This window comes from Rattus rattus, chromosome 9 (genome assembly GCF_011064425.1).
Source record: "Rattus rattus isolate New Zealand chromosome 9, Rrattus_CSIRO_v1, whole genome shotgun sequence".
Taxonomy (NCBI): Eukaryota; Metazoa; Chordata; class Mammalia; order Rodentia; family Muridae; genus Rattus; species Rattus rattus.
The window spans coordinates 45,455,250-45,481,444 of NC_046162.1; the positions used below are offsets into that span (position 1 = coordinate 45,455,250).

The 26,195-nt window shown below is 43.1% G+C and overlaps 1 protein-coding gene across 1 annotated transcript in view; it reads right to left on the reverse strand.

Annotated features, from left to right (window-relative positions):
- Positions 1-26,195, reverse strand: part of Dnah9 (dynein axonemal heavy chain 9) — a 343,066-nt gene that overhangs the window by 18,119 nt on the left and 298,752 nt on the right. The window contains exons 59-63 of the mRNA XM_032914418.1: positions 25,917-26,039; positions 19,512-19,705; positions 16,152-16,300; positions 6,367-6,494; positions 2,060-2,287 (exon numbers count right to left, since the gene is read on the reverse strand). Of these exons, the coding sequence (XP_032770309.1) occupies positions 2,060-2,287; positions 6,367-6,494; positions 16,152-16,300; positions 19,512-19,705; positions 25,917-26,039 (822 nt within the window). The remainder of the gene's footprint in view (positions 1-2,059; positions 2,288-6,366; positions 6,495-16,151; positions 16,301-19,511; positions 19,706-25,916; positions 26,040-26,195) is intronic.

Sequence of the window (26,195 nt, forward strand, 5' to 3'; positions counted from 1 at the left end):
GTGAGTGAGCCCTTCGAGCGGGGACGGCATAAGCAGGAAGAGATGCTGTCACTTCAGCTTTATTTTACTTGTGCACCATCTAAGACTGGTCGTCAGGAGCAGGGAGAGAAGCCCAGGGACAGTGGCCTTCACTGGCTGTGAAGGGGAAGCCCGGTGTGGTTACAGCTGATCATACAAGGGGGAACGGCAGGTGAGGACCCACCACTTCCGACTGTCTGAGACCCTCAAGGCAGGACAGCTGAGAATGGTTCACAGGAGGGGCCTGGGGTCTAGAGCCAGCTAAGTACATTCTATGCTTTCTACCTCTCCCAGTCCCTACCACCATTTCATTCCTTCTCTCCCAAGCCCCATGCCTGCCCTTCCTAGCACTGGGGATTGAAGTCAGAACCTTTCTCAAGAGAGGCAAGTACCCTACCACTGGGTACTTTCTAATCCTGCAACTTCTATGTTAAAGAAAAACAGACAAAACGTGATGCTGTTGTCCACCCAACATTACTGCAAGACTTCTCTTTTGGGGTGTGGACTTGAGCAGGTAGGTTCCCTATAAGAAGAATATTAAAGATAGGCATTTAGAGGTTTGTCTCTGTACTTGACCAGGAATTTAATGAAGTTTAAATACCTGGGAGAAGGTAAAGAGAGAGAGACCCTGGCTAGGGGAATACCCTAGCTTCTGTCCTGTTTGCGGTGGGCAGGGAATTTCAAGCTAAAATAATTCAACAACTGCTGTAGTGTCCCTTACTGTCAGGTGGCATTACGTATTGGGAGCTAGGCAGGAGAGGGCGTGAAAAAGCAGAATAGGCAAGTTTTGCTTCTCAGACCTTTGTGGAAATTTCTCCTTCAGATCATGTGACTTTGTGTAACATGTGTATGTAAAATCTTTTGAGACTTTGCTATTGCCTTTACCATATTGTAAATTAAACCAGGCCCACAGGGCTAGGACCACTAGTGGTTAGTACAGGCTGGCTGGGGACTTGCTGTGTGCATGGCCTACTTAAAGGACCTGGATTTGACGTGCATGTTAGCATGACTGGAGAACAGAGACTTACGGTTGACATCAGAGAGAAAGACCCTTCTGACGGCTCCTAGAAGCTTCTCCATAAGTATGAATAAAGCTCACTGGGGCTTCAAGATGGGCCGTAGGTCCTACCTTCCTGTATTTCCCTTTCCCATGGAGAAAAGCTGAGAAATGATAGCTTCCTGAGAACATACATATCGAATATGAGAGAAAACCTGCATTACTTTATTCTCTATTCTTTTCTTATCCTCTCTTGTCTTGTTCTCCTCCATTTCTTTCCCTTTCACCACCGTCCTCCCTTTCTGTCGGTCTTTCTCCTACTTTTGTCATAAATATGTATATATGACATATATTATTAATTTATTATGGTTATTATTATTAGTCCTTCTGGACTAGGGTTTAAATAAATCCTCCACAGCTTGAGTCTTAGATTACAAGTAGTGGGAACTGTGGAAATGTCCCTGAGCCTTGCTATTCTGATTCTCTCCAGAACACAGTGCTCTCAGTGTGAGCCTTGTTTTCTAGAGCAGGGCCCTGGGATTTGCATTTTCATCAAGTCCATAGGCATTGCTTACCATCCAAAGGCCATGCTTTGTTACTGGAACATTTGCATGCAGCCCAAAACCAGCTTCCTACTACCCAACATCTAGACCGTTTGATTCTTTTGGTGCGGCCAGTGAGAGTAGCTGAATGAGCACAGCCTCCTCCTACTTGAAGAGATGACGCTTAGCCAATAAGTGCATGTTTTCAGAGCACTTAGAAGTGTAACGACTTTCCCGTTTTCATTTTGAAATACTAGCTAACAGACTTGCATGAAATCTCCCCTCTTGCTAAAGAAAGGCCCTACTAGCCTCATCTCCGTGAGATACAGCTAGAAGTTGGGAGCTGGGCAATACCGAGCGGGCACTGGGTAGCAGTCAATGCCAGAGGGTGCCCATTGGCCCACATCAGTCAATGCCCAGGCACACGTTTCTCCCATTGGATTTGAATCGGCCCTTTGTGGGTCCGGTGCTGCTCACTCACCCTTTCCCTCCTAGGCAGTACCTGAGTGAAGTTGTCCAGGGCTTTGTGTAAGTTGGCATGCATGCCTGTGGGGGGCTCGTTGGTGATCTTAATGGAGTTTTCCAGAATGCCCTGGGGAATGATGTGGCCCTCAGGGGAGGGTGCAGGCTCGGCGCTGATGAAGACCCTGAAGTCTGGGTGACTTTCCTCGCTGAGCTCCTCCAGCTTCTTCTCCAGGGTACTGAGCCATTTGGCCACCAGATGGATGTTCTGTCGGGAAGGAAAGACCCCCCCCCCCCAGTAGACGCGTGCTTATATCTATTAGCAGTAAACAGTTATCAGGAGGGCAGCTAGAGGGGACACAGAGCTTCTCATTATCAGTTTTGATAATTTAAAATTGTATATATCATTTACATCATTTCCCATTCCCTTCCCTCCTCTCAATCCCTCCCATACTCCCTCTCAAATTCACGGCCTTTCCCTGTGATTATTGTTCTTGTGTACACATATACATATACAAATGCATAAACATATAAAGGCAGTCTGCTGAGTCTGTTTAATGTTCTCTGTGTGTAAATGATTTCAAGGCTGACTACTTGCTACTGGAGACTTGTCCGTGGAGAAGACTGTTACTCTCTCAGCAATGCTCAGTTACCTATAGGTTTTTTTTTTGTTTTTTTTTTTTTTTTTTTTGGTTTGGATTTAATTTTCAATAACTTTTTTTAAAATTGCAATAAAATTGATACAGTGTAATACTTTGCCTATACAGTTAATGTTTTTGGTGGTGCTAGGGATTGGACATAGGTCTCACGCATGCCAGGCAAGGACTTTATAGTAATAAATAAAGTAATAAAGCTGTGCCCTTGACCTATAACACACATATTAAAGTATTCAGTAGAGTTGTTTATTCCTGGACTGCCAGGTCATCCATAGCCTTAAGTAGCATAGAGTTACCCAGTAATGGTGACCCAGTCCCCACAGCAACATACAATTCAACTCTGTCCTTTGATAATCATAAATCTAGCATTTGTGGTCTCAGACTTGACTGCATCTGAATCCCCTAGAGGATGGCTTAAAGCACAGATTGCTGGACCCTCCTTGCAGCCTCCGCTTCAATGGTGAGAGTAGAGACTGGCTATTTGTATTTCTAAGAACCTCCTAGATGGTACCTTACTGTGGTTCCAGGAACTATACTTTGAGTCTAAAATGCAATCACATTTTAAGTCTAATTCTCTAACTGCCTGGGTAATCTGAACCCCTCAGAACTAGAAGGGATGAATATGGCTGCGGTATTTGGGAGCAGAATCTCAGGCCCCATTCAGACTTACTGAGTCAGCACATTTTAATGGGACCTGCTAGTACAGTGCATATGTATTCACGTTTGAAAGGTAAAGATTCAAACTCTCTCGACACAGCTTTCTGCTCACCAAACCATTCTTCTAATTGCCACTAAAATTATCTCCCTAAGACACAGGGAGACACTGCTGTCAATGGCCCACAAAGGTCCCTACTCTCATCATGGGCTTCTCTGTCTAGCTTTTGAGCCTGTCTTTTGATCCTAAATCTGATTCCTGTCTATTTTTTTTTACCAAGACTTAGTTCTTCACAGTCATTTGGAAACAGCACCTTTCCTTTCCTAAGTAGATCCTGTGGTTTCATGGCAATATATTTCATTATGATGAATAGATAAAGGCTCCTCAATCAATATTTGAGCAAGTAGGCTTGCAGAGCCTTAAATACACAGATCAACACTGAGCAGAGTACAAGGACCACAGTAGTCTGGCCTCTGCTGCTTTTGCTTCTATAGAAAAGAAGTTAACAATTCATGCTCGCCACACTTCATGGCTGCTGCAAAGACCTGTGGGCAATGAATTTGAAAGGGCTCTTTATACTAGAAACTGCTATGTGTGGATTAGTAGCAGATGGTGACATGAAACATTGTGAAGGAGCTCATTTAGAATCACATGACTGAATCAGAGTTCAGTGGGCTTTCTGGAGAGCCCAGGTTCCTGTTAGGTGGTAATACAAGCAAGCTAGCAGTGAGCAATTCCATAGGCACCACAGAGCTCAAGTCCTTTGGAGCAGGGCAGAGCAGGGTAGGGCTGAGAGGAAAACCTGTTTTCTGTGGAAGGAACACTGCGGGTATTCAAGGATCCCTGGGGCTTCCAGAACTGGGGAAACTCAACCCACAGCGATGAGCCAGGAAGAGTTGAGATCTCCTGAGCCTTACCTGGGTTCTCAGGTCATAGGAAACCAGTACTCTTGACAAATTACTGACTGTTTTTGGTTGCAACCTTAAACAGCCTTCCCTGGGGTGACATGAGATGGAACAGTTGTTAGATCCAGTGGAGGAGAAGTGACTGGAACAAGAGTTCAGTGTCTCAAGCTCTTAGAAGCACTCGATCATTGAGGCTGAACTCTTCTTGAAAGGGTTAATACTGTTCCGTGTATACATTTTGAAAGGAGAATAATTTCACTGTGGTCTTTCCCTTTTCCAGGAACTATTTTGGGGTGGGTCATTGAGACAGGCTCTCACTTTGTAGCCCATGTTTGCCTGAAACCTGATAGGTAGCCCACGTTGGCCTCAAACTCAAGATCCTCCTGCCTACTGGGGTTGCATGGAGTGCCATTATGCTCAGCAACACCAGGTAAATATTAAAACCAGAATGTCTAGGAGTCTCAGGAAGTTATAAGTTTTGAGAAGCCCTTCTCTTCCACCCTGACTCTGCAGTTCAGACAAGTGATTTGTAGTCAATATCCACAATGCTTCACTTGAGAGGAAAAGCAGAGCTTTCAGGTAACTAGGTCTTATCCAGAGAAACTGTTTCCCTTGGGGATGCTCTGTCACCAAGGATTAAAGAGGGGGTTTTGAATTCAGAGCTTAGAATCCACATCAACATGTGATGTGGGCATACTGTGTACCCAGTAGGTACAAAGGAAGGAAACTCAGTTCCTTGTCTGAGGAACCTTGTTGGAGGCAGAACCACAGTTTCAGAAATGGACTCTGATCACCATACCAGGAGGCTCGGTTCCTTTATTCTCTAGTGGCCAGGAGCAGGTCTCCTAGTAGACGAATCTACAGACTTGGGGACTTTATCTCCCAGCGGATGGAGGAAGCAGGGGTTCCAGCTGTTGTTGCTATTTCTCCCGGGATTCCTACTGCTCCCAAAAAAGGAGTTTCAGGGAACGGCAGATCTTTCCGCTGCCGGGCTCCCCATAAATAAAAGTATAATTAAGGAGAAGTCAGTAGCAAGATGTGGAGGAGTGAGTAATCATGGGATTGATGAAGTTCTTGGTAATGAAGTCAGGATGGGTGAATGACTGGCTTTTGCAGATAGTCTTTCTTTAGTTTCCTCATTAATTCTGTCACCCGACATGTAAAAATACATGTGCTATACTTTAATCATATGCACCATCCCCATTACTCTCTGGCTACTCTCCCACACCAATAGGCTTTCAAAAATGATTTTATTTGTGTGTGTGTGTGTGGGGGGGAAAGAATATGCATTCATATTCATAAAGGTACTGAGAATGGAGCTGTGGTCCACTGAATGAACAGCAAGCTCTCTTAACCACTTAATCATCTCTCTACCCCCTACCCCAGAGCTTTTGTTGAACAGTTGAAGGCTGTGATCTTGATGGTAAAGGTAAATCAGAAACATCATTTTCTCTAAGGAAATTTGGCAAGAACATGTCCTGACAAACCAGTCCCGATGGGACTGACTGCGGAGTGCTTTAAGAGAAAAGAATAGTGAGCCCGCTGTTCTGACTCAGCTACAGTCTCTAAATAAGCTGCATGGGGGACAGGCTTTGATAGAAGAGTGAATGGCAGATCCCCCTCCACCCCCGCCCACTCTTGTTCCACGGAATCACGGCAGTAGGGTCCCTCATTTCCAGACGACATAAGCTCCCAGTGGAGAGGCTAAGTTTTAGTCTTATGGGTATGTGACTCAGAACGTACAACACAGCAGGAACGTAAATGGGAGTAGAGCACCATGGCGTTCATGGGAGAGATCAGCAGTTGAAAGCAGTTGAAAGGTCCAGCTGCTATGGACCTTGATCAAATGCTAATTTCTTGAGTGCATAATCGGAGCGAAATCTATTTCCTTTTTTGCATGGAACTCAGAACTGTTTGGAGACAATGGTCAAGTGGGTGTGGGGAAGAGTTATTGGAGGAGGCTTTGGGAAGAAGATGTGAGACTGAGGAGGGTTAGAGCAGAGTAGGAAGTCAAGGCACGGAGGAACAGGTAGGAAATAGTCAGAGGGCTTAGGAAGCCCAGAGTCTATGAGGTGCAGCCTGAATGGGCAGGAAGGCACAACTGATCCAGATCTGGGCAGAGGGACGGTACCTGCAGGATCACCCAGTGACCTTTCTTAGCAGCCAGGTCCAGTGCAGCCTCAGCAACTACTTCTTGACCTTGCCCTAGAGACACGTTGTGGAAGTTCCGATTGTTGAATGTATATCCGAGTTTCTTTCCTAAGGTAAGCATGGGATTTAGTATCATTTCTTGAGTCTAATCATCTCTTCCTAACAACTGCCCTGTTTGTCATTCCTCAAATCTAGGTATACTTGGAACCATACTCAAGAATCATATTTCCCCCCATCAGAGGAGACTAAATCTTTCAGATGTGCAATCCCAGAGGAGAGGAAACATTTATCCACATCCAAATCCTCCATCCCTGCTTCTTTATCTAACCCTTAAGAATGGTGTGGGATTGTTGGTGCTCTCTTACAAGGTCCCTACTTGATGTCTGAGCATTGACCCACTGCCTACAGAGTGCTGATATAAAAAGGTGAAGGGTAGTCATGTGGGCATGGTCTCTTCTGGGTCTCTTTGTCTTCTGAGTATATCCAGTCTTCTTCGGGACATCCCAGGAAGGTGTGAGCAGTATTTAGTCAGTCCTGACTCCTCCTCTAGCAGCCTCCTCCTTTACTATTCACAACCTATGGCAATCTTTGTGCCATTCTTTCATATAAGAAGTGGAGAGAAGGAAGACACAGAACAAGAACAGGGTTTGCAAACGTTATATTGTGCTATTAGTGTAAGAAACAAGATAAAACAATAAGAACAACAACAAAATATCATAGACACACCACAGAGGCAAGGCCAATGCCATGGAGCTGCTCTTCAAGCCCAAAGAAAACAGAACCTAAAAAAAATGACCTTAATATAGGGGACCAATTCTCTTTATGCATTAGCTGTTAGCAAAACCCAATAAAGTTTGGGAAAGGTGTATGTCATTCTTTAGATAAAAGGATCATAAAACTGTGTAATATCGTGAAGGAATCATTGAACAATTTTTTCTGGGAAGGCAAAATAGATGAGAGAGAAGATACATTTTAAAAAGAGAAAAGTAATATGAGTCTGTATAAAAAATTTACTTTCAGAAGAACTAAAATTACAGATATAACTTGATAACTCATGTGAGAAAGTTTTGAAAAGAAAACAGTTAATATTGGATATTTCCTTTAAATACTAAAATGTCTGTGTACCCTTCTTCAACCTTATACAAGTAGGATGATGACTTTTTATATTGAGGAATAGTTATTATAGATTAGACTGAGATGAACCCAAGAAATGCCTTTATTAAACTCGATAAATCCTAGCTGGCAAGCATTTGATGTCAGCTTTAGAGCCGGGGAGATAAGCAACTAACTACAGAGCAAACACCAGGGTAACAGGTGTGGGGATTATTAGATGGCTTCCATGACGCTTTGCTCACAAAGGAGCCTATTTATTTCCTTTATTTGCTGGAGAAGGATATAGGGAAAGAGGCGCTTAATAAAGATTAGTTGGAAAACTACAGACTGGAGGGGTCGTGGTGAAGCAAAGCCTGGCCCTGCAGAGCCAGCTTGGATCAATCTGCGTTAATCCAGGCTGACAAGAAAGATGGATCTTGTAAATGGTAGGAAGGGGGACAATTGATGGGGCTCTGTTTACTCAGTACTCAGTTGACTCTGACTCTGTGAGACATGAGCTTTGCAGTGTGTGCGAGGTGAACTTACGGACTCCTTTCATTCGCAGCAGTGAGGCTCACAGATACTGTGGAGGGCCTTAGCAAGTTCCCCAAGGTATCAAAGCGCTTTTGGGGTTCACATTCACACTACTTTGTGGTATGGCTTTCATGCTCTTGCCTTACTGTGTGTGACCCGCTTTCCTATTTCTGACCTATGTGCCTCTCTAGATGGCTGTGCCACCTCAGATACTCATTGAGCTAGGAGAACCTAGGGTGCGTCATCCCCTCCTGTCTCTGTGAGGATCCCACAAGGCCAGCAGTCCACTCTTACATGCCATGTGCTGGTGGTATTCTGAGACTCGGAATGAATGCATTTCTACAATTCTCTTGCTTTTTTGGCTATTGCTTTTTGTGTTCTGTGCTTCCTCCCAGCTCCCTGGTGAGACTGACTTTTGTGAGGGGCTTGACCTGGTCCCTGTTTCATCGTTATCATCAATGCCATTATGGACGAGGTGGCTGACATTTGCCTACATGCCTCCTTGTTTTCTTCAACCTTAGAGAACTTACCTTACCACCATTGCTGCTGCCCCTCTCAAGGGCTGCACCCAGGACGTTCCCATCACTGAGAACTGTTGCATGGTTCAGTTATTATTCCATACCCCTGGGTCCTGCCCTGAGACAGGTTTTCTCTGTGTAGCCCTAGGTGGCTGTCCTGGAACTTACTCTGTTGCCCAGGCTGACCTCAACTCACAGAAACCCCCCTGCCTCTGCTGGGAGTAAAGGCATGGGGTCACTATGCCTATGTTGTCTTAAGACTATCACAGCTGACGCCCAGGTTCACTCTGACTCTCTTTCCACTCTACTTCAATCAAATGTCCAGGTCACTGGGTCCACCATTTTTTTTCTAATCCTCACCTTTACCATTTTGACTTAGTTTAATATAGACCCAATGATGCTGAATTTGAATCGTGATCTTATGAAATCTTCATCTCCACTGCTTCCTTCTATGTCTTCCTTAGACCTAGACCTAAGACCTTTAGACACCTTAATGTTGTGTGAACCCAAACACTAGTAAAAGAGAAAATCAAATAATGCCTTCAGTGAATTGTTGGTAACACAAGCTCATGGCCCTCAGCCTCAAAGCTATTGGGGAAGCTTTCTGTGTATTCTGATGTTAACTGTGTCAGCCCTCTCTCTGGTTTTAAGCCTCCTTCCTGCTGTTAACCAAAAGCTCCACTTTCTCCTATGCTCCTGTGGAAAAAACCCCTTCAGTTGGTTGCCATTGTATCTCCCCTTAGTACATTCTCCCCTCCTTCTGCCCATATGTTCTTTACATACTGTCTTTTTGTATCTCCAGCTTTTCTCTCTTCACCCTCCTGCTCTCTGGTACATGGACTCATCAAGAGTTTTCCTGCCATCACAGAAAGCATGCTCCATCAGTCCTCACACTGCCCCCTAGAGACCAGTCTAGCCCACACCTCACTGCCTCCAACAGAAAGAATGGGGCTAGGAACATGGGACAAGAGACCTAAGCGACATATTGATAATCTGGCTGCAAAGGGTGAGACCTTCATCTTTGAACTTACCTTGTGGCAGTTTACCTTAATTTATGTGAACTTGCCATTCTGAACACACACAGACACAGAAGAAGCCAAAGGTGAGATAGACAGCTACTTTCTGATCACGGACTAGAAGGAGCTGACCTCATTTTCTCAAAGCCAAGTACTCGGACAAAGGAGAAAGGGGACCAAGCAAGATCATGGCACAGACGTGTGGGAGAGAGACCAGAGACGAGGCCTGTGTGAGGATGAAGATGAAGCTGGCTTTGAAGGACGGGACAGGAGTTAAAGTGAGGAGTGCACTGCCTTGGAGAACAGAAGCTGCGTCTTCAGCACTGTTGTGCTGTACACTCTGCTTTGCTTTTAACTTTCAAAGTCTTTTCACATCAGAGATTTCATTTTATCTCTGTGGCTGCGAAGGCTTGTCGGGTGATAGAAAACAGGGGAAAAGAGAAAAAATAAATGTGCAAACAAAGTGGCAAGGAAAGAAAGAAGGAGCAGCAAAATCAAAGTGCTGTTAAGGGATTAATCCCAGTACTCAAGGAAAGATGTACACAGTGGGGGTGGGAGAGTTCATGCTCAAACAGAGACCAGGGAGCGTGAATCCAGTTCTCTCTTCCTCCTAGTCCTTCTCCCACCCTGCTATTCTCTTATTCCTCCATTTTCCTCCCCTCCCCTCCTCCTCCTTCTCCCCTTCCTCCTCATTTCTCCTCTTCTCTTTCTCTCCTGTCCCACCATGTTCAGGATGAGATATTCTGGAGAAATCTGAGCAGAGCAAAGTACCAGAGAAGTATCCTAGCCAAGTATCGGAGGTAAGTTAAGGATTGTGTCTGCTAAGCAGACTCATCTCTTTGTTAGTATGAAGGCAAATGCGTTTCAGCTGAGGAGTGGATGAAGACAAGAAAACAAATCTTTTGTCTCATTTTTGAGGTTTTAAAAAACCTGCTCAGATAACAACTACCATTGCAAAACAAAGGAGAAATGCAGTGAACAAGTTTAAGCTCAGCTGCCTGAGGCTGAGAGGGGATCCTAATATTCTAAGAGTCTAAACAGAGGGATATGAACTACCTGCTACCCATACTGCAAATCGAAGCACGGAGACAGTACTTAATGTGCCAGGACTAAGGGTGATTGGGGAAACCGCTTGCGTCAGCTCTGGGGATTCCAAATGAGAACTGGGGCTCATCAGGCAAACGGGTTAGAGTCAAGAAATGGGAAATGTATATTCTCCCAGAATCTACGTCTAAATGGACAAATTAGAAAATAAATCAAACCACCAAGAAGTCAGGAAGGGAGGGAAGAAGAGAGCGGGCACAGGTGCAGAAGTGGTCTCCTGCCGATGAACAGCAATATGCTTCTAGAGGCATGCATTCAAATGACGCTAAGGGCAAGGCTGAGGCAGTGCAGAGACAATGTAGATCAGGGCAGGGTCAGTGTGCCTGAGATGACAGGAAGCTTCAAATAACATGGTGGAATAATTGGAGGTCAATTGGCTAAGAGCAAGATTGCTCATGAATGGAGACTATGAAAACTTTCAAAGGGAGAATGGTGAGTGAAAATTAGGAAACGGAACGTATTCATTGGAGAGCGACAAAGCCCCAGGTGGACAGAAGTAACAAAGGCTCCATAAATGTGTGAACTTGGATGGAAGGAACAGAGGCTCCCTAAACAGGAGAAAGTGGATAGAAGGAACACAGACTCTGTGAATGTGTGAACGTGGATACAAGGAACTCATAAACACGTGAAAGACAGGAATACCGTAGTTATGACGAATGCCTTATGATAGTCATTCATTGATTTATTCATTCATTGATTTATTCATTCATTGATTTATTTAGCAAATATTTACTGAGTTCATTCTCCGTGCTAGTCACATTGTGAGACTCGGGTAAGATGAGGACCATGATGGCACGGTTTCTGACCTCAAGGATATTAGCAACAGGCAGGCATGCAGATGTAAAAATCCAGCAACGAAAGAGTGATTAAATTAGGATTCTATTAAGTGCTATGCCACAAATGTGTTGAGTGCCACAAGGATGCATAATGGGGAACACCAAGTGGTCATGCAGTGATGAGGTCAGGCTGATCTTTGCAGGATGAGTAAGAACTGCGCTGTTGAGAATATTTCAGATGAAAGGAGCCATTTGCTGAAATGTCCAAAATATGGCCGGGAATCTAAAAGAGTGAGTCTGGGGCAGGTAAGATCCAAGGCTGGACAGAGAGGCCAGGCCCTGTAGGCTGCATCAATCATGTGAAGGATGTTTGACTTAACCTTTAATATGATGAGAGACCACAAGAAAGCTTCAGGGAGCAAAGTGACATTACAGGATTTGAGATTTAGCAAGGGAACTCTGGTCACAAAGTTCCAAAGTAGCAAAGGATTTCAGGAGGAGGAGGGCGGATAGGGGTCAGGAAGTAATCTTGATAATCCTAGTGAGAGATTGTGGCTATTCAGCAGAATCCAAACAAAAATCGAGACAATTTGATAGGTAATTTGATAGGACAGGGGAAAGGCTGTTTAAAATGACTCCTTTTTGGTAACTAATGGTGGCATTTACCAAAAGCAATAGAGTAAAGCTAAAGGAAGGTTTCCTTCCTTGAACAGACATGATGAGAGCTGAGCAGGTGAGCGAAAAGGACCCCAGGGAAACACAGCTCATGAAACAGCGGAACGCAAAGCAGGTGAGCTCAGTGTTCCTGGGGGATAGAAATGGGTCACCGACAAAGAAGCATGACCTATGCTCACACAACAAGCAAAACTGGCCTCAAGAGCGCAACAGAGCCATATAGCAGAATCCTAAGTAGAATCATTTTGTACCCAGAAAACTCGTCAACAGGTTTGGAGTCAGACAAGAATCCAGAAATTTTCTTTCTTAGGCTTCTTTTCTGATTATGTGTACGTGAAATGAAGATTAAAGATAGGAAATAAGTGGGGAGGGAGATGGGATAGGGGGCTATATCCAGGAAACTGGGAAGGGGAATAACATTTGAAATATAAATAAAAAATATCCAATAAAAGAAAAAAATATATTTAAAGTGAAAAAACAGGAAGTGGCATCTTTCTCTATATATGTATATGTGTATATATACATATCTATGTATCCATATCTATTCCATATATATCTATGTAGCTTCTTATTTATTCTATATATTGAACAGCATTCTCTCTCTCTCTCTCTTTTTTTTTTCTTTTGTTTTCGGAGCTGGGGACTGAACCTAGGGCCTTGCGCTTCCTAGGCAAGCGCTCTACCACTGAGCTAAATCCCCAACCCCGCATTCTCTTTTTTAATTCTAGAAGGCATAGTTACTAGAGTTATTGCCATCCTATTACAGTATCCATGATCCTATACAATTTATATAAATATGTATATTTATATGATTAAAGTAGAAGAAAATAAGCCCAGGAATATCAGGTTACTATAAAACAAAATACAATTCATTCATATTGTAATGGGATGCTAATAATTCTAGTAAGAATGCCTTTCTAGACTAAAAAGAAAACACCTTTCAATACACAGAACGAGTAAGAAGCTAGTGACAATTATAAATACTATTTATTTATTTTCTCAAGGGAATTTGAGAATTCTCCAGAAAAAAACTGGACACTCTCCAAGAAAATCTTCATTTACATATGAAACTAAGTAGAACTTTGCATGATTTAAACTCTTTGTAAAACGCTTCTTCTGAGGACAGATAGAAATCATGACATTGAGCTAGAAAGTAGAGAAAGTAGGTGTGCTGGCTGTTTCTATGTTAACTTGACACAAGCTGGAGTTATTCTGTATGGGTCTGTCTGTCCCACAGGAGGTGATGTCATCCCTGGGCGGGTGGTCCTAAATAGTTTAGGAAAGCCCTGTGGAGCAGCGTGGCATGAAGAACAAGCCAGTAAACAGCATTCCTACGCTCCTGCCTCCATGATCTTGCTCTTACTGCCGTTGATGATCAACTGTGATACGGAGGAACAAGCCAAACAGACCTTTTCCCCCAAAGTTGTTTTTGGTCATGGTGTTCCAACATAGGAATAGAAACCCTAACTAAGTAGAGGGAGAGGGCTAAGTGGGTAAAGACTCCACCCACTCCATGAGTTGTCCTCTGACTTCTACACACACCAGTGGTCCATGTGTCTACTCCCCAACATCATGCTCACGTGCTTTGTCTCTATTGACTAGGTTAGGGATATTTATGATTTTCAAGCTTAAATGTGAATATATTAGATCAGGCATGTATAGAATTAGTGATATTAACAGAGGAAAATGATCATGTACTTGACCTTGGTTATGTAAAAATAAAATCAGTTTACAGCTGAAACACGGAAGCTGTAGTTTATATAGAGGGGAAGTTGAGAAGAATTATCTAAAATTTGTAAAGTATTGGTTTGGGGCTGGGGAGATGGCTTAGGTGATTAAGTGTTTGCCATGTAAGCGTGAGGACCCGAGTTCTATTCCTAGGATTCACATAATAGAGACAGGTGTGTTGGCACACACTTGGAATCCTACTGCTGGGAAGGCAGAGGATCTCTGCGGCTCACTAGCCAGCTACCCTAGTCTCTAGTCAGTGAGCTTCAGGCCATCAACAAGCGGTATTAGTTTCTTTTCTATTGCTTGATAAGACACCCTGACCCAGACAATCTATAAAAGAATGAGTTCAATTGAGTGACAATTCAGAGGCTCAGAGTCTATGGTACAGGAGTGAAGGCAGGACAGAGCTGAGTGCTCATATCTTGGTTCATAAATAGAGGGTAAAGGACACACTAGGAATGGCAGAGAACACACTGGGAATGGCACAAATGTTTTGAACCTTCAAAGCCCACCCCCAGTGACACACTTCCTCCAACTAGGCCATATCTCCTAGTCCTTCTCAAATAGTCCTACCAACTGCAGACCAAGTATTCAAACACATGAGTACGTAGGGGCTATTTTCATCCAACACAAAGACCTTGCCTTAAAAATCAAGATGAATGACTCCTGAGAAATGACTCCTGAGGTTGACCTCTGACCTGCACACATATGCATTCGCATGGACACATACCTGCATGCACACACATGCACCCATGCCCGAGTGTACACATACACACTCACATCTAAGTTTTACACTAGTTAAGAATGTTTAGTTAGAAGAATTAAACATTTTAATTCATATATCATATATATGACTATGATAAAGAGAACAAAGGCCTAGAAAGAAACCAAGTACTGAAACATACTCAGTGAGAAATAGAAACATGGAGTAGGCATAAAATGGCAAGGAAATTCAACGTTTAATTTTAGACCTTCCTGTTTAGAAAAGACCAAGTTCAATGGCTACTTTATCCTAAGATTAGGAACAAGATAAAGATACCGAAATTTGCCACCTTTATTTAACATCACACTAAAAGTCTCATCAGGACAATGAGGGAGGAAAAAAGAAACAAAGAACATTAAGATTATAAAAGATATTATCTCTACTTGTGGAGGGCATAGTCTTATATCTAGAAAATTGTGTGTGTACATGCATGTGTGTATATGTGCATGTGTGTATATGTACATATGTGTATATGTACATATGTGTATGTATGTGGGCATATGTGTATCTGCATACAGAACCCAGTATCTAGAAAGCCTTAGGCATCTCAGTCATAACAACACTAGAACCAACAGATAAGTTTAGCAACTTTTAATAGAAGTTCATATATAAAATTTCACTACCAGTAAAACTAAAGTTAGCAAAATAATTTTATATACAATGGAATCAAGACAAATACAAGGTATGTGCACTACAAACTATGCAACACTGACAAAATAAACTAAAATTAAAAAATTAAATGGAACGGTGATCTATGTTCATGTATTAAAGCACTTCATACTGGTAAGGTGGCCACATGTCCTTGGTTGGCCTACAGGAGAACCACAGCCGTTCCCACTGAAATCTGAATGCACTTTTCTTTAGTTTCTGTAAAACTTGACCAGCTAGTTTTAAAGTTCTGTGGAAACATGAGAGACTCCAAGGAGCTGAAAGAGTCTTAAAGAAAGTTGTTGGAGGACTCATTTTCTCACTTAAAATTTTACCATAAGGCTCCAAAGTCAGTATTGCTGTCAGCATACATAAACACATAGATCCACAGAATACAATTAATAGTCCCCAAACAAGCTCTTATACTTATAATCAATTTAAGTAAAAAATAAAATATTTCTTGTTATTTCTATTTATGTGTATGTATCTGTGTGGGCATATCCTGAGTGTGGTGCCTGTAAGCCATCTGATGTGGATGCTGTTTTTTTTTTCTTCCCTGGATGATCTTAACTTTGTCAAGAATTCCCAGACAATCCAACCTTTCCAACAGCTGGTCCTGAGACAGTGTAGCTGCTCAACAGAGGTCAAAATTGGATGCCTTATTCATATTATATACAAATATCAATTCAACATGAATCACAGGACTAAATAGAATGGCTAAAGAGAAACCCAATCTTCTCTGTGGTACATGATTCACTGGCTTTGCTTTATCAGTTATTCTGGTTTCTGTCTGGCCTCCAAAGATAGTTTTTCACAGAGAACCTTGAATGCAGATAAGAAAAAACAATAGACCAAAGCGTGAAAGGGCACAGGACTACTGCAACCTCATCTTCAAACCAAGCTCTCACCTTGATTTTCCACATCCTTCAGTGGGTCCACCCCTGGAGACAGGATGAAAAACATGGGAGTGGCTGGTCCTGACTCTTCAAATGAGCTTACAAAGTCCAGTGTTCTTCCCATCACATATTTGCTTCCTAACTTCTCCTCAACAAAATCTCTGCAGGAGGAGAGAAGCATATGTATTAGTCTCTCCCAGCCCAAATCGTAACATTTGCAAAATGGAAGCTTCTAGAAATGAAAAAGCATGTTCAAGCTCAATGGGGTGACAGTTAAAGAGTTAGGAGTAGCTCCAGATTCGCATCTTGCCACAATTAATGTTTGTACTGCTAGTTGCAAGCCATGCATTTTAGATCCGGGCTCTTGACCACTCTCTACCCAGACTATTGCTACCTCCCTCTGTAGACCTGGTGCTCTATCACCTCATACTTCTGGAGAATAAGGGCCAACCTCTTTGAATGGTTATAGGCAGCCAAATCTAACCTATGCCATATCCCTCTGATGTGCCACAATGCCCAGTATTTAAAGTCCCACATAGCTCTCTTCTATTCTTCACTGAGTTCTCCTCCACTCCTGCCTTTAGCAGTCTTTTCCAACTTGTCCCATTTTGTGTTAAACAAACACTTCCTGCTTTCTAGATGTCTGACTCTGGACTCTCACTGACCCTTCCACTAACCCCAATACATAGCTCCTCCTGCGTACTTCTCAGCTGGGCTTAGTCTCCTGTACCAGACTGACATCGGCGTTGGGCAGTGGCCACATCTTACTCATTGTCTAATGGTGTCTTCAAGTCAGCACCTTCCCACTTGTGTGGTTTTCCTGAGACTCACTCCCTGACTGAGTCAGCACTAATAGTGCACACCAGTGCCATTTCTCATCCTATTTGGTCACTTTAAACACTCACGCAACACTTGTGCTCTTGGCTCAGGCAACTTCCTCAAGCCTGGGTGACATCAACATCTGTGTGGACAGACCTCACACTAATTGATTTTCCTTCTTTTTTTTTTTTAAGGATTATTTACTTATTTTATGAGTACATTGCACTGTAGAGGTCTCCAACCACACTACAAGAGCGCATCAGATCCCATTACAGGCGGTCATGGCTGCCATGTGGTTGCTGGGAATTGAACTTAGGACAATCAGTGCTCTTAATCACTGAGACATCTCTCCAGCCCCTACACCAATTGATTTTCATTCCTTACCCCTTTCTTTACTCAAATCACGGCCATCCCTCAATCCATGTCATTACTTGGGCTTTTGTTTTTATATGTCTGAAAATGAATCCCATTTTTAGTCCAAAATCTTCAAATCCTTGCAACTATTGTTACCACACCTTTATCTCAAACAAGGCTTTATCTAAATGAGTATCATGAAAAGTGCAGGAATTTCAGTTTCTGGGCCTCCTGATGATTTCCCATCAGCCCATTCTTCTCACTTTCCTATCTGATGTAGATTTTGTGTCTTATAATTCCTTTACTTAAAAAGTAATGTTTTGAGGTATAACAAACACCCCACATGACTCACTTATGTAAGTGTATAACCCACTGATTTAAAAACATAAATCTCCCAAGTTGTGCAATCTTCCTGACAGCCCAGGGGTAGAATATTTTCAGGACACTAGTGAGGTCCTTCATACCCCAGGGTTTCCCAAGTGACTGTTACGCTACTCTCTGCTTCTGTAGACTCCCTGGCCTTTGACTTCTAATTATATCCTCACCTGCTTTTCCCAACTCCGTTTTCACCATTTTGAAAGTACTAGAACTTTAATCTAGGAACCAGGTACCTCTTACTCTATATCTGAGGAAAAAAATCATCCAATAACGATGGCTGGTGCCATTATAAGTATAGCCTTTGGATTCTATGAATTTTCTTGCCCATATTTCTCTCCTGTTTTTCTTGCCTTCCCTTCATCCTTCTGTCACCTACTTTCTCCCTCTCTCCTGTCCTTTTTCTCTTTTCAGATAGGGTCTCATGTATCCCTGGCTGGCCTCAAACTTGCTATGAGGCAGAGGATAGCCTTGAATTTCTGATGATCCTCCTGCCTCAATCTCCTGAGTGTCCAGTTTATAGGGTGCTGGGGATAGAACTGTGGGTTACATGCATAGTAGGCAAGCAATCTACCAACTGGGCTGTATCTCTATTCCGCCATTTCTCTCATGTTTTACAGATCCCTGTTCTTTCTTTTTTGCATATGTAGTATATGTGTGCATGTATGCATGTGGACATACATGTAGGCACATGTATATGTAGAAGTATGCATGCATATTTGTGCATGTGTTTCTGGAGGGCCAAAATTGATATTAAACATCTTTTTCAATTGCTTCCCACCTTAAATATCAACACAGGGTCTCTCACTGGTGTCCAGACCTTGATGATTCTGACTAGCTGACTTTGGCTTGCCCTAGGGCAGAGCTCTCAATCTTCCTAATGCTACTCTTTTGTTTCTTTCTTTCTTTTTTTTTTTCGGAGCTGGGGACCGAACCCAGGGCCTTGTGCTTGCTAGGCAAGTGCTCTACCACTGAGCTAAATCCCCAACCCCTCCAATGCTACTCTTTAATACAGTTCCTCATGCTGTATTGACTCCAACCAAAAAAATTATTTTCACTGCTACTTTATAACTGTTATTAATCATAATGTAAATATATGAAATGCAGGATATTTGATACATGACCACTATTGAGAGGGTAATTTGACCCCCACCCCCCCGCAAAGGGGTGAGGACTGACACATGTTGAGAACTGCTGCTCTAGGGATTCCCTCTCTGCCCATTCACTGGGGTTACAGGAAGGCTGTCAGACTCACTCAGCTTTGATGTGGGTTCTGAAGATCTAGGTCTGGTCCTCTCACTTGCATGGTAAGCTTTTCCATCTTTCAAACCACAGGCCCCCTTTCAAACCTTCTCCAGTTTCTTTCAGAGATATTCACTCTGCCATCTCCTCTCACACAAACTCAACAGATGATTATCCAACTTGGCAGAGAAGTTAGAAGTCAAAATAGAAGGTCAAATAGCTTTACTAATTCTCTGTCATTCAACTATCAACCTAGAATCATAACCAGCTCACTTTCTTTGTTTCTGTGATGTTAAATGTAGGACTTCCATATGCCTTCTGGATCCCTTCATTTTTCTTCATATTATAGGTGACTGGCATCACTTTAAATGTTGGTATTGATGAGTATTTCCTCCCATACTTTCTATTAAGACATCAATACAACAGATGCCACACCCAGGGTAACTGGTTTCAGGGGATTTAGTCTTAATACAAAGGTGCCCATTACTATATGAACATGGCCTTGAAGAGCAGCTCTGCCAGACTACTCTTCCTAAGATTGTCCAGTATATATGTCTTCCCAGCCTGTGCCCTGATCCCTACCTCATGGCATAGGTCATCCGGTCAGGTCTCATGGCTCTCATCATGCAGAGGCGCTGAAGGCCTGTCTTGTTCTTCCAATCTTGGGGAAACTTCTCCTTCTCGGGACACTCTGACTCCACAAACTTCTTCCAGCTCTTGGCAGAGCCTTCAATGTCTCGATCCAGATTGCAGAATTCCTCCATGGACGAGAGTGCCTAGAGAATGCCAGAGAACGTTGTTCTAAAATGTAGTTTCTCTAGAAAGTTGTTGCTTGCACTGCATTGGCGGTAGAGGGCCGAAGGGCAGGTGGCATTCTATACACAAAGCAGTCTCATTTACAGTCTGCTCTGGAGTCTTGGATTTTCCTCTAGAAAGAGTCGAGAAAGTGGCAGAATATACTCAAGCACATCCCTAATACACTGTTCACCAGTACCACACAGAAGCTGTAAGTAAAGTGTTTGTGATTGGGTTATAGCCAGCAGCACACTGCTACATATGAAAGGGAGTTAAAGTAGGTGCTGTAGTTTTCTGGTTGCAGAGCCCCAACACCCAAGTCAGAGGTACTTTTTTGTTTTCACATTCAGTGTACCACCACACTCTGCCTATCTCTCTCACATGCCCACAGGATGCGTTTCCATGGACCGCCTAGTCTGTAAGGATCAGAATGTGGGAACCACACTTCTTCACTCTCCAAGGTATCTTGCTCCATCCCATCCCAGTTGAGCTTTCCTTGTTCATCCTTGGGTATGTTCCTGACTCTACCGAGTCAGCTAAAGTTCTATTCTCTTTGCCACTAACTTAGACTCTTTCCTTTTCTTGTGCTGGTCATGCTTATTATTCGTTAAAGCTCCACTAAGTCCAGTTCAAAATCAGCAAACACAGCACTGTAATCTAGAGTGTAATGTTCCTGCATCTTTCTGCAGAGCACTTATAGCCATTCATAGAGCTTAAGTTTCCAATAAACAATCACTTAATTTCTAGATGTTTGATTTCTGATAGCTTGTGTCTTATCCCTTCTTTCTCCTCCTATTTGGGAAAGATAGAATGTAAGCCAGGGCACTCTTTCCCCTGAAGCTGGAGGGAACCTGTATCATGTAGCCTCTGCTTATGCACAGGAGCCCTTACCTTGGCCCAGTCATAGCTCCCATGAATGGGACTCCCAGGGCAGTCTTTATTCCTCGATTTTGAGCCAGTTTTTCACTACTTGGAAGCTACCCCTTTCCATCCAGAAAACCTCATTCTCAGAGTACTATAAATTACTTTGACCATATTTAACCCTTTTCCTCCACATCTACCAGATCCATTTCCACCTTTCTACCCAGCCAATTTTGTTTTAGTGCCTTCTCTTCCTCTACCCCAAATTGAGATCATATTTTCCATACACTCTTGGGTATAGTAATTGCCCTAGAGTGTGGGTTACATACCAAAAGTCACATCCATAAAGAAAATTGCATCTTCTCCTAGCAGCTATCAAAAGCCAATAAATCCTTAGTTAGGGAACTAACTCCTACCTCCTCCTGTCTGTGCTGGGGTTTTGTCTGGCTGAGGTGACATAGGTCTTGTACATGCTGCCACAGTCACTGTGAGTGCACAGCTGACATGCTGTGTCCAGAAAACACTATCTGACATTATTCACCATCTCCCTTGGCCCTTAAGATCTTTCTGTCCTTTCTGTTAAGATCCCTGACCATTGAGGTAAGGGATGTGCTATAGAGAGTATATTTCAGGATGAGCAGAGTAGTAAATCATACTATACCATTTTAATGTGTCTATGGTATCATCGGTCTTGATATTAAAATATTGGGTGGGTGTTATGGTTTAAATATAGCTTTGGGTTTTAATATTTAGTCCCCAGTTTGTAGCATTATTTTGGAAACTCAAGGGAAGAGCTAGCTGGAAGCAGGTCACCGAGAGGGGATATTTGTGGTTATATTATCCCTGGCTACCTTTTGTCTTGCTCTCGGCCTTCTGGCCTACCACAGTGTAAATTGAGCTGTCCCTCATACCTCTCCCACTCTGATGAACTGAGTCCTATTCCATTATGAACCAAAATTATTATTGACACCTTAAGTTGTGCTGTTAGGTATTTCATTGTAGTGACAAAAAGTAAGTGAATTCAGTGGAGATTTGACACCAGAGAATCCCCTTATGACATGTAGTAACTTGCACTGCTTCCACTCTGACTTTATATTTTTCTTCTCCAATAGTAGATGGTCTAAAACACCCATATAATGCAATGAATGTTAAAAAACTCAAAATTATTATTTGAATCCACTTATCAGTCAATAATCAGTTAATTATTAATTCATGCATTCATTTATTCATTAATTATTCTTTCAACATTTAAGCTCTTACTATATTCCAAGAACATCAGAATATAAGTGAAAAAATAGGTATGTGCCTTCTAGTAGCTTAAAATTTTAAGGAAAAAGGAGATGAAGAAATTCATGGAAGGCATGGAGGCTTCTGTTAGGCAGGCACAAAGGCAGAGGGAATGAGGAAGCATCTTATGGGAGGGATAAAAGTGAGCCCAAACCTTGAGGGTGAGATGGAACCATGAGAAGCACAAGGGTAGCTGTGATGGTTTGCATATGCTTGGCCCAGGGAGTGTCATGATTAGGAGGTATGTCCCTATTGGAGTAGGTGTGTCACTGTGGGTGTGGGCTATAAGATCCTCATCCTAGCTGTCTGGAAGTCAGTATTCTGCTAGCAGCCTTCAGATGAAGATGTAGACCTCTCAGTTCTTCCTGTATCATGCCTACCTGGATGCTGCCATGCTCCTGCCTTGATGATAATGGACTGAACCTCTAAACCTCTAAGCCAGCCCCAATTAAATGTTGTCCTTTATAAGACTTGCCTTGGTCATGGTGTCTGTTCACAGCAGTAAAACCCTAAGACAGAAGCAGAGAATCTTTACTGGGAATTAGGACGAGGGAGGGCTGCAGAAGGGCTGACTGAACTTGTGCTCTTCTGTGAGGATGAGCACACATCCTCTCCCTTGGGCTCGGTGGATTACTAATTCTGCCCCAACCATATAGCATAAGAAACACCTTCCATGACAAGTGATGGAGGGTGCTATGAGGAAAAGTAGATGAGGGGTGGGGAGATAGTTCAGTCCCAGTACCACCATGAACAGCTTACTGGAGTTTACTCCTGAAGTTTACTTGGGCTTGGGTTTGTTCATGCAAAAAAAAAAAAAAATGAGGCTGGGTGATCACGTAGCATAGCTTATCTTCTAGTATAGACCCAAAGCTTTGAAGACTACAAAAGTTCCTTCCGTGCAGCCTTGACAGCTATTAGATTTCAATTGCTATATCACTTGTCTCTAATTCCCATAAGATTGTGACCTCTCTGTGGGCAAGAACTTCCTTAGGCATAGGCAGCTTTTGGGAAGTGTTTAATTAAGGAAGTGGGATGTCTGTAGGACCAGCATGAGGGGAGGGCTGGGCTGGGCTGGGCTAGGCTGGGCTGCATCTGCTATCCTTGTTTCTTTCTGTGCTGAGGAGCGGACTCTCATCTACTTTCAAGGCTCCCTGCACCCCCCCCAATAGCTTGCAGCATCATTAACCCTTTGCTCTCCAATTGCCCTTATCTTATCCAGAAAACAGAGCAATTTATACCATGACCAGAGCTCCCAGCTGCCAGGCCTGGGTCTGAAACCACATCCTTGAAGCTCTTTGGTGAGCACAATTGCAACATTTAATCTCCCAAATGAGGGAAAGGGATTTCTAGCCTTCTAATAAGCTCAATGGAAATGACTAATTAACCTAATTACTTTGGACTGTGCAGCAAAATACAACAGTGCTAAATTGGCAACCAGAGTGGCAGTGAGGGGCCTTTTCAAAGGCAAACAAAGAAATTCAGCACAGATGAGATTTTCTAATGAAGAACAGAACATGCCCATTACCTGAAAGTTCAGCCTTTGAGGGAACTGAAAACATCCTTACAAAGGGTAACAATAAAAGCAGGATTTTATCACAGAAATGTCATTCATTCCCTACTTATTAGTTCTAGGGAAGGAAGCAAGGCAATCAACCTCCTCATTAGATAGAATCCTTTAAAATATTTTTTTTATCATCTCCTATTCAATTATACTCAGTTTGTATCTTTAGGCTACCATCCAAGCAAACACTTTAAAAGCATTCATCAAAGGCTTCCATGATGCGCAGCTCATATTGCTCTGTGCCTCACCTGTGCACATCCCAGGCTGCGCTCCCGTCTGATGGATCTGGAGATCTGGAGCTGCTCTTTCATACAACAAACTCAGACAGACAGACAGACACAGAGAGAGAGAGAGAGAGAGAGAGAGAGAGAGAGAGAGAGAGAGAGAGAGAGAGAGAGAGAGATTTTTTTGCTCACTTGCAAAATATTTTAAACAGCTAGATGAGCTCATTCCACAAAACAAAAAACCAGAGTGAAGCCAAGTCACGCCAGCAATGCACTCTGTGAAAGGAGGGAAGGCAGGGCCTGTACCCCAGCCCCAGCTTGAGTAGATGGGAGCCTGTGAATTGTTTCTTCTTCACTTATGTCACAGAGGGCATAGTGGGGAAGGATACAGAGAAAGCCAACTAGACCTGGCTCGGGCTGGCAGTTCACGCTGACTGAACATTCCCTCACCCCAAGGGACAGATTCTAGTAGGCACACCCCTATTAGCCATAGCATGCCTGTCCCCTATATTGGGGAAATTGAAATCAGGATTATTATGAATTATGTTTATCAAAAGATATACCAGAGAGTTATCCTCTAGCATTATTTGTCTTTCAATACATTTAAAATTAAAAATTAATAGGGTCTTTGTAGGTGTACTCAATTTAAAAGGTTTTATTAGGGTAGGTCCTAGTCCTACTCGAATGCCTTTACTAGAGTGTAACGTGAGTGGTGCCTTTACAAGAATGAGAGGGACACAGAGGGAGGACAGCTTTGGGCAGACTGAGCAGTTGGAAACCGAGAGTGAGCCTATAGGGCCCTAACGGAGGGATGTCGCAGGCTCCCAGAAACTGGAAGATGCCAAGACAAGTCCTGCCAAGAGGATTTGGAGGCAGCCTGGTTCTGCCTCTATCACCACTTCAGATTTCCAGGCTCCACAACTGTACATTTCTGTTGTTTTAGGAAACTTGACTTATAGCTCGACAATAGCAGCCTGTGAGGCAAACACCACAACTATCGGCAGATTCTAACTCCTGAGTGTTTACTTTGTGGAAGATGTTATGATGTCCATTTTACAGAAAAGGAAACAAAGGATCCAAAGAGTTTGGTAACATGCCAGAGTACTTCCCCTGCCCCCAACACACACACACACACACACACACACACACACACACACACACACACACACACACACACACATGAACCCAGGTATATCTGAATCTAGGGCTGGTGTTAACTAACTTATTTCCATTGTTTCCATTGTTGCTCCTGTTCTGCACATGGGTTCATTCAGAACTGCTTTCAGGACAGACGTTCCCTAAAGGTATCAGACACTCTCATCAGGATTTCTAAGTCCAGCAAGGTAGCCACTATCATTTGCTATAAGCATCTATACACTGTGAGAACAAGCATGGAGGATCATAAACAGGATTCATCTTACACATGTGCTGTTTCATTGGTTATGTCCTAGAGAGCTGACTCCATAGAGTGCAGGCATGGACTCTCTGGATCTGGGGTCAATCATTCCTCACTTTTTGATAGACATCAGATCTGGCTCCGAATGTGGATTCAGTCCTTACTGAAAGGACTTTCTAGCTTGTGATCTTTTCAACATTCATAAAATCTTAACTAGACTAATGTGCCTAATGTGGACTTGTGTCCTAGGTTTGCTATTTTTAAATGGTGGGACCTGTGTTTCACATTCCTATTTTAACTGGGAACAAACAAACCCATTTCCCAGTTGGACAAGAGGATGAACTAGTGTAACCCAACAAACCCAATAGGCATGATCTACTCTTAAGTGCTAAGAGTCCCAGGTTGGGAAAGATCCTCTTGCTTGGTTTCGGTTCAGATGAATAGAGATGCCTAACAGGTCCAGCACTAGCCTGACTTCTGGAAATGGTATAGAGTACTTTCACAAGTCGCCGGGCTCATCTGAGCTACCTAGATTCCAGCCCTAAGCCTTGGTGGAGGAAAAGAAGCAGAGCTGGCAAACAAAACAAAACAAAACAAAACAAAACAAAACAAGAAACACAAAACACCAGGACTTCTGACTCCCTCCCATTCTAAAGGGGGGGCTCTCACTGGGGCATTTACTGACTGCTTCTTGGCAGGCTTGGAAAGAATGTGATGGTTGTGGTGGTGCAGAAAAGGGGACATGTCTGTGTTCAAAATGGCTCCATGTTTCAACTCTGAGAGAGACACACTGATGTCGTGAGGACAGGTATTTAAGTCAAACCTTTGAGAGAACAGGACTTTTTCTAGAGACTGATACTTACCTTGATGCTTCCCCAGGCCTGGTGGGACAGGAACTCCATTGGGCTGGGAGTTCCTGTCTGTACTGGAGCCCGAAGCAAGAAGTCCAACTCTGCTGCATTGACTTCCTGGTTCACGAGGAGAATCTGCAATGTAGAAAAACAACACCGAGATTCGTCAGCTGTGGTCACGGCGGGCTGGAGATCTTAGGGTTTGTCACTTAGTGTAATTACTGCTGCCTTTAGCTCTAGAGCTTGCCCATCAATTTTGGCTATTTAAAGAGGGTGGATTAGAAGTGTATA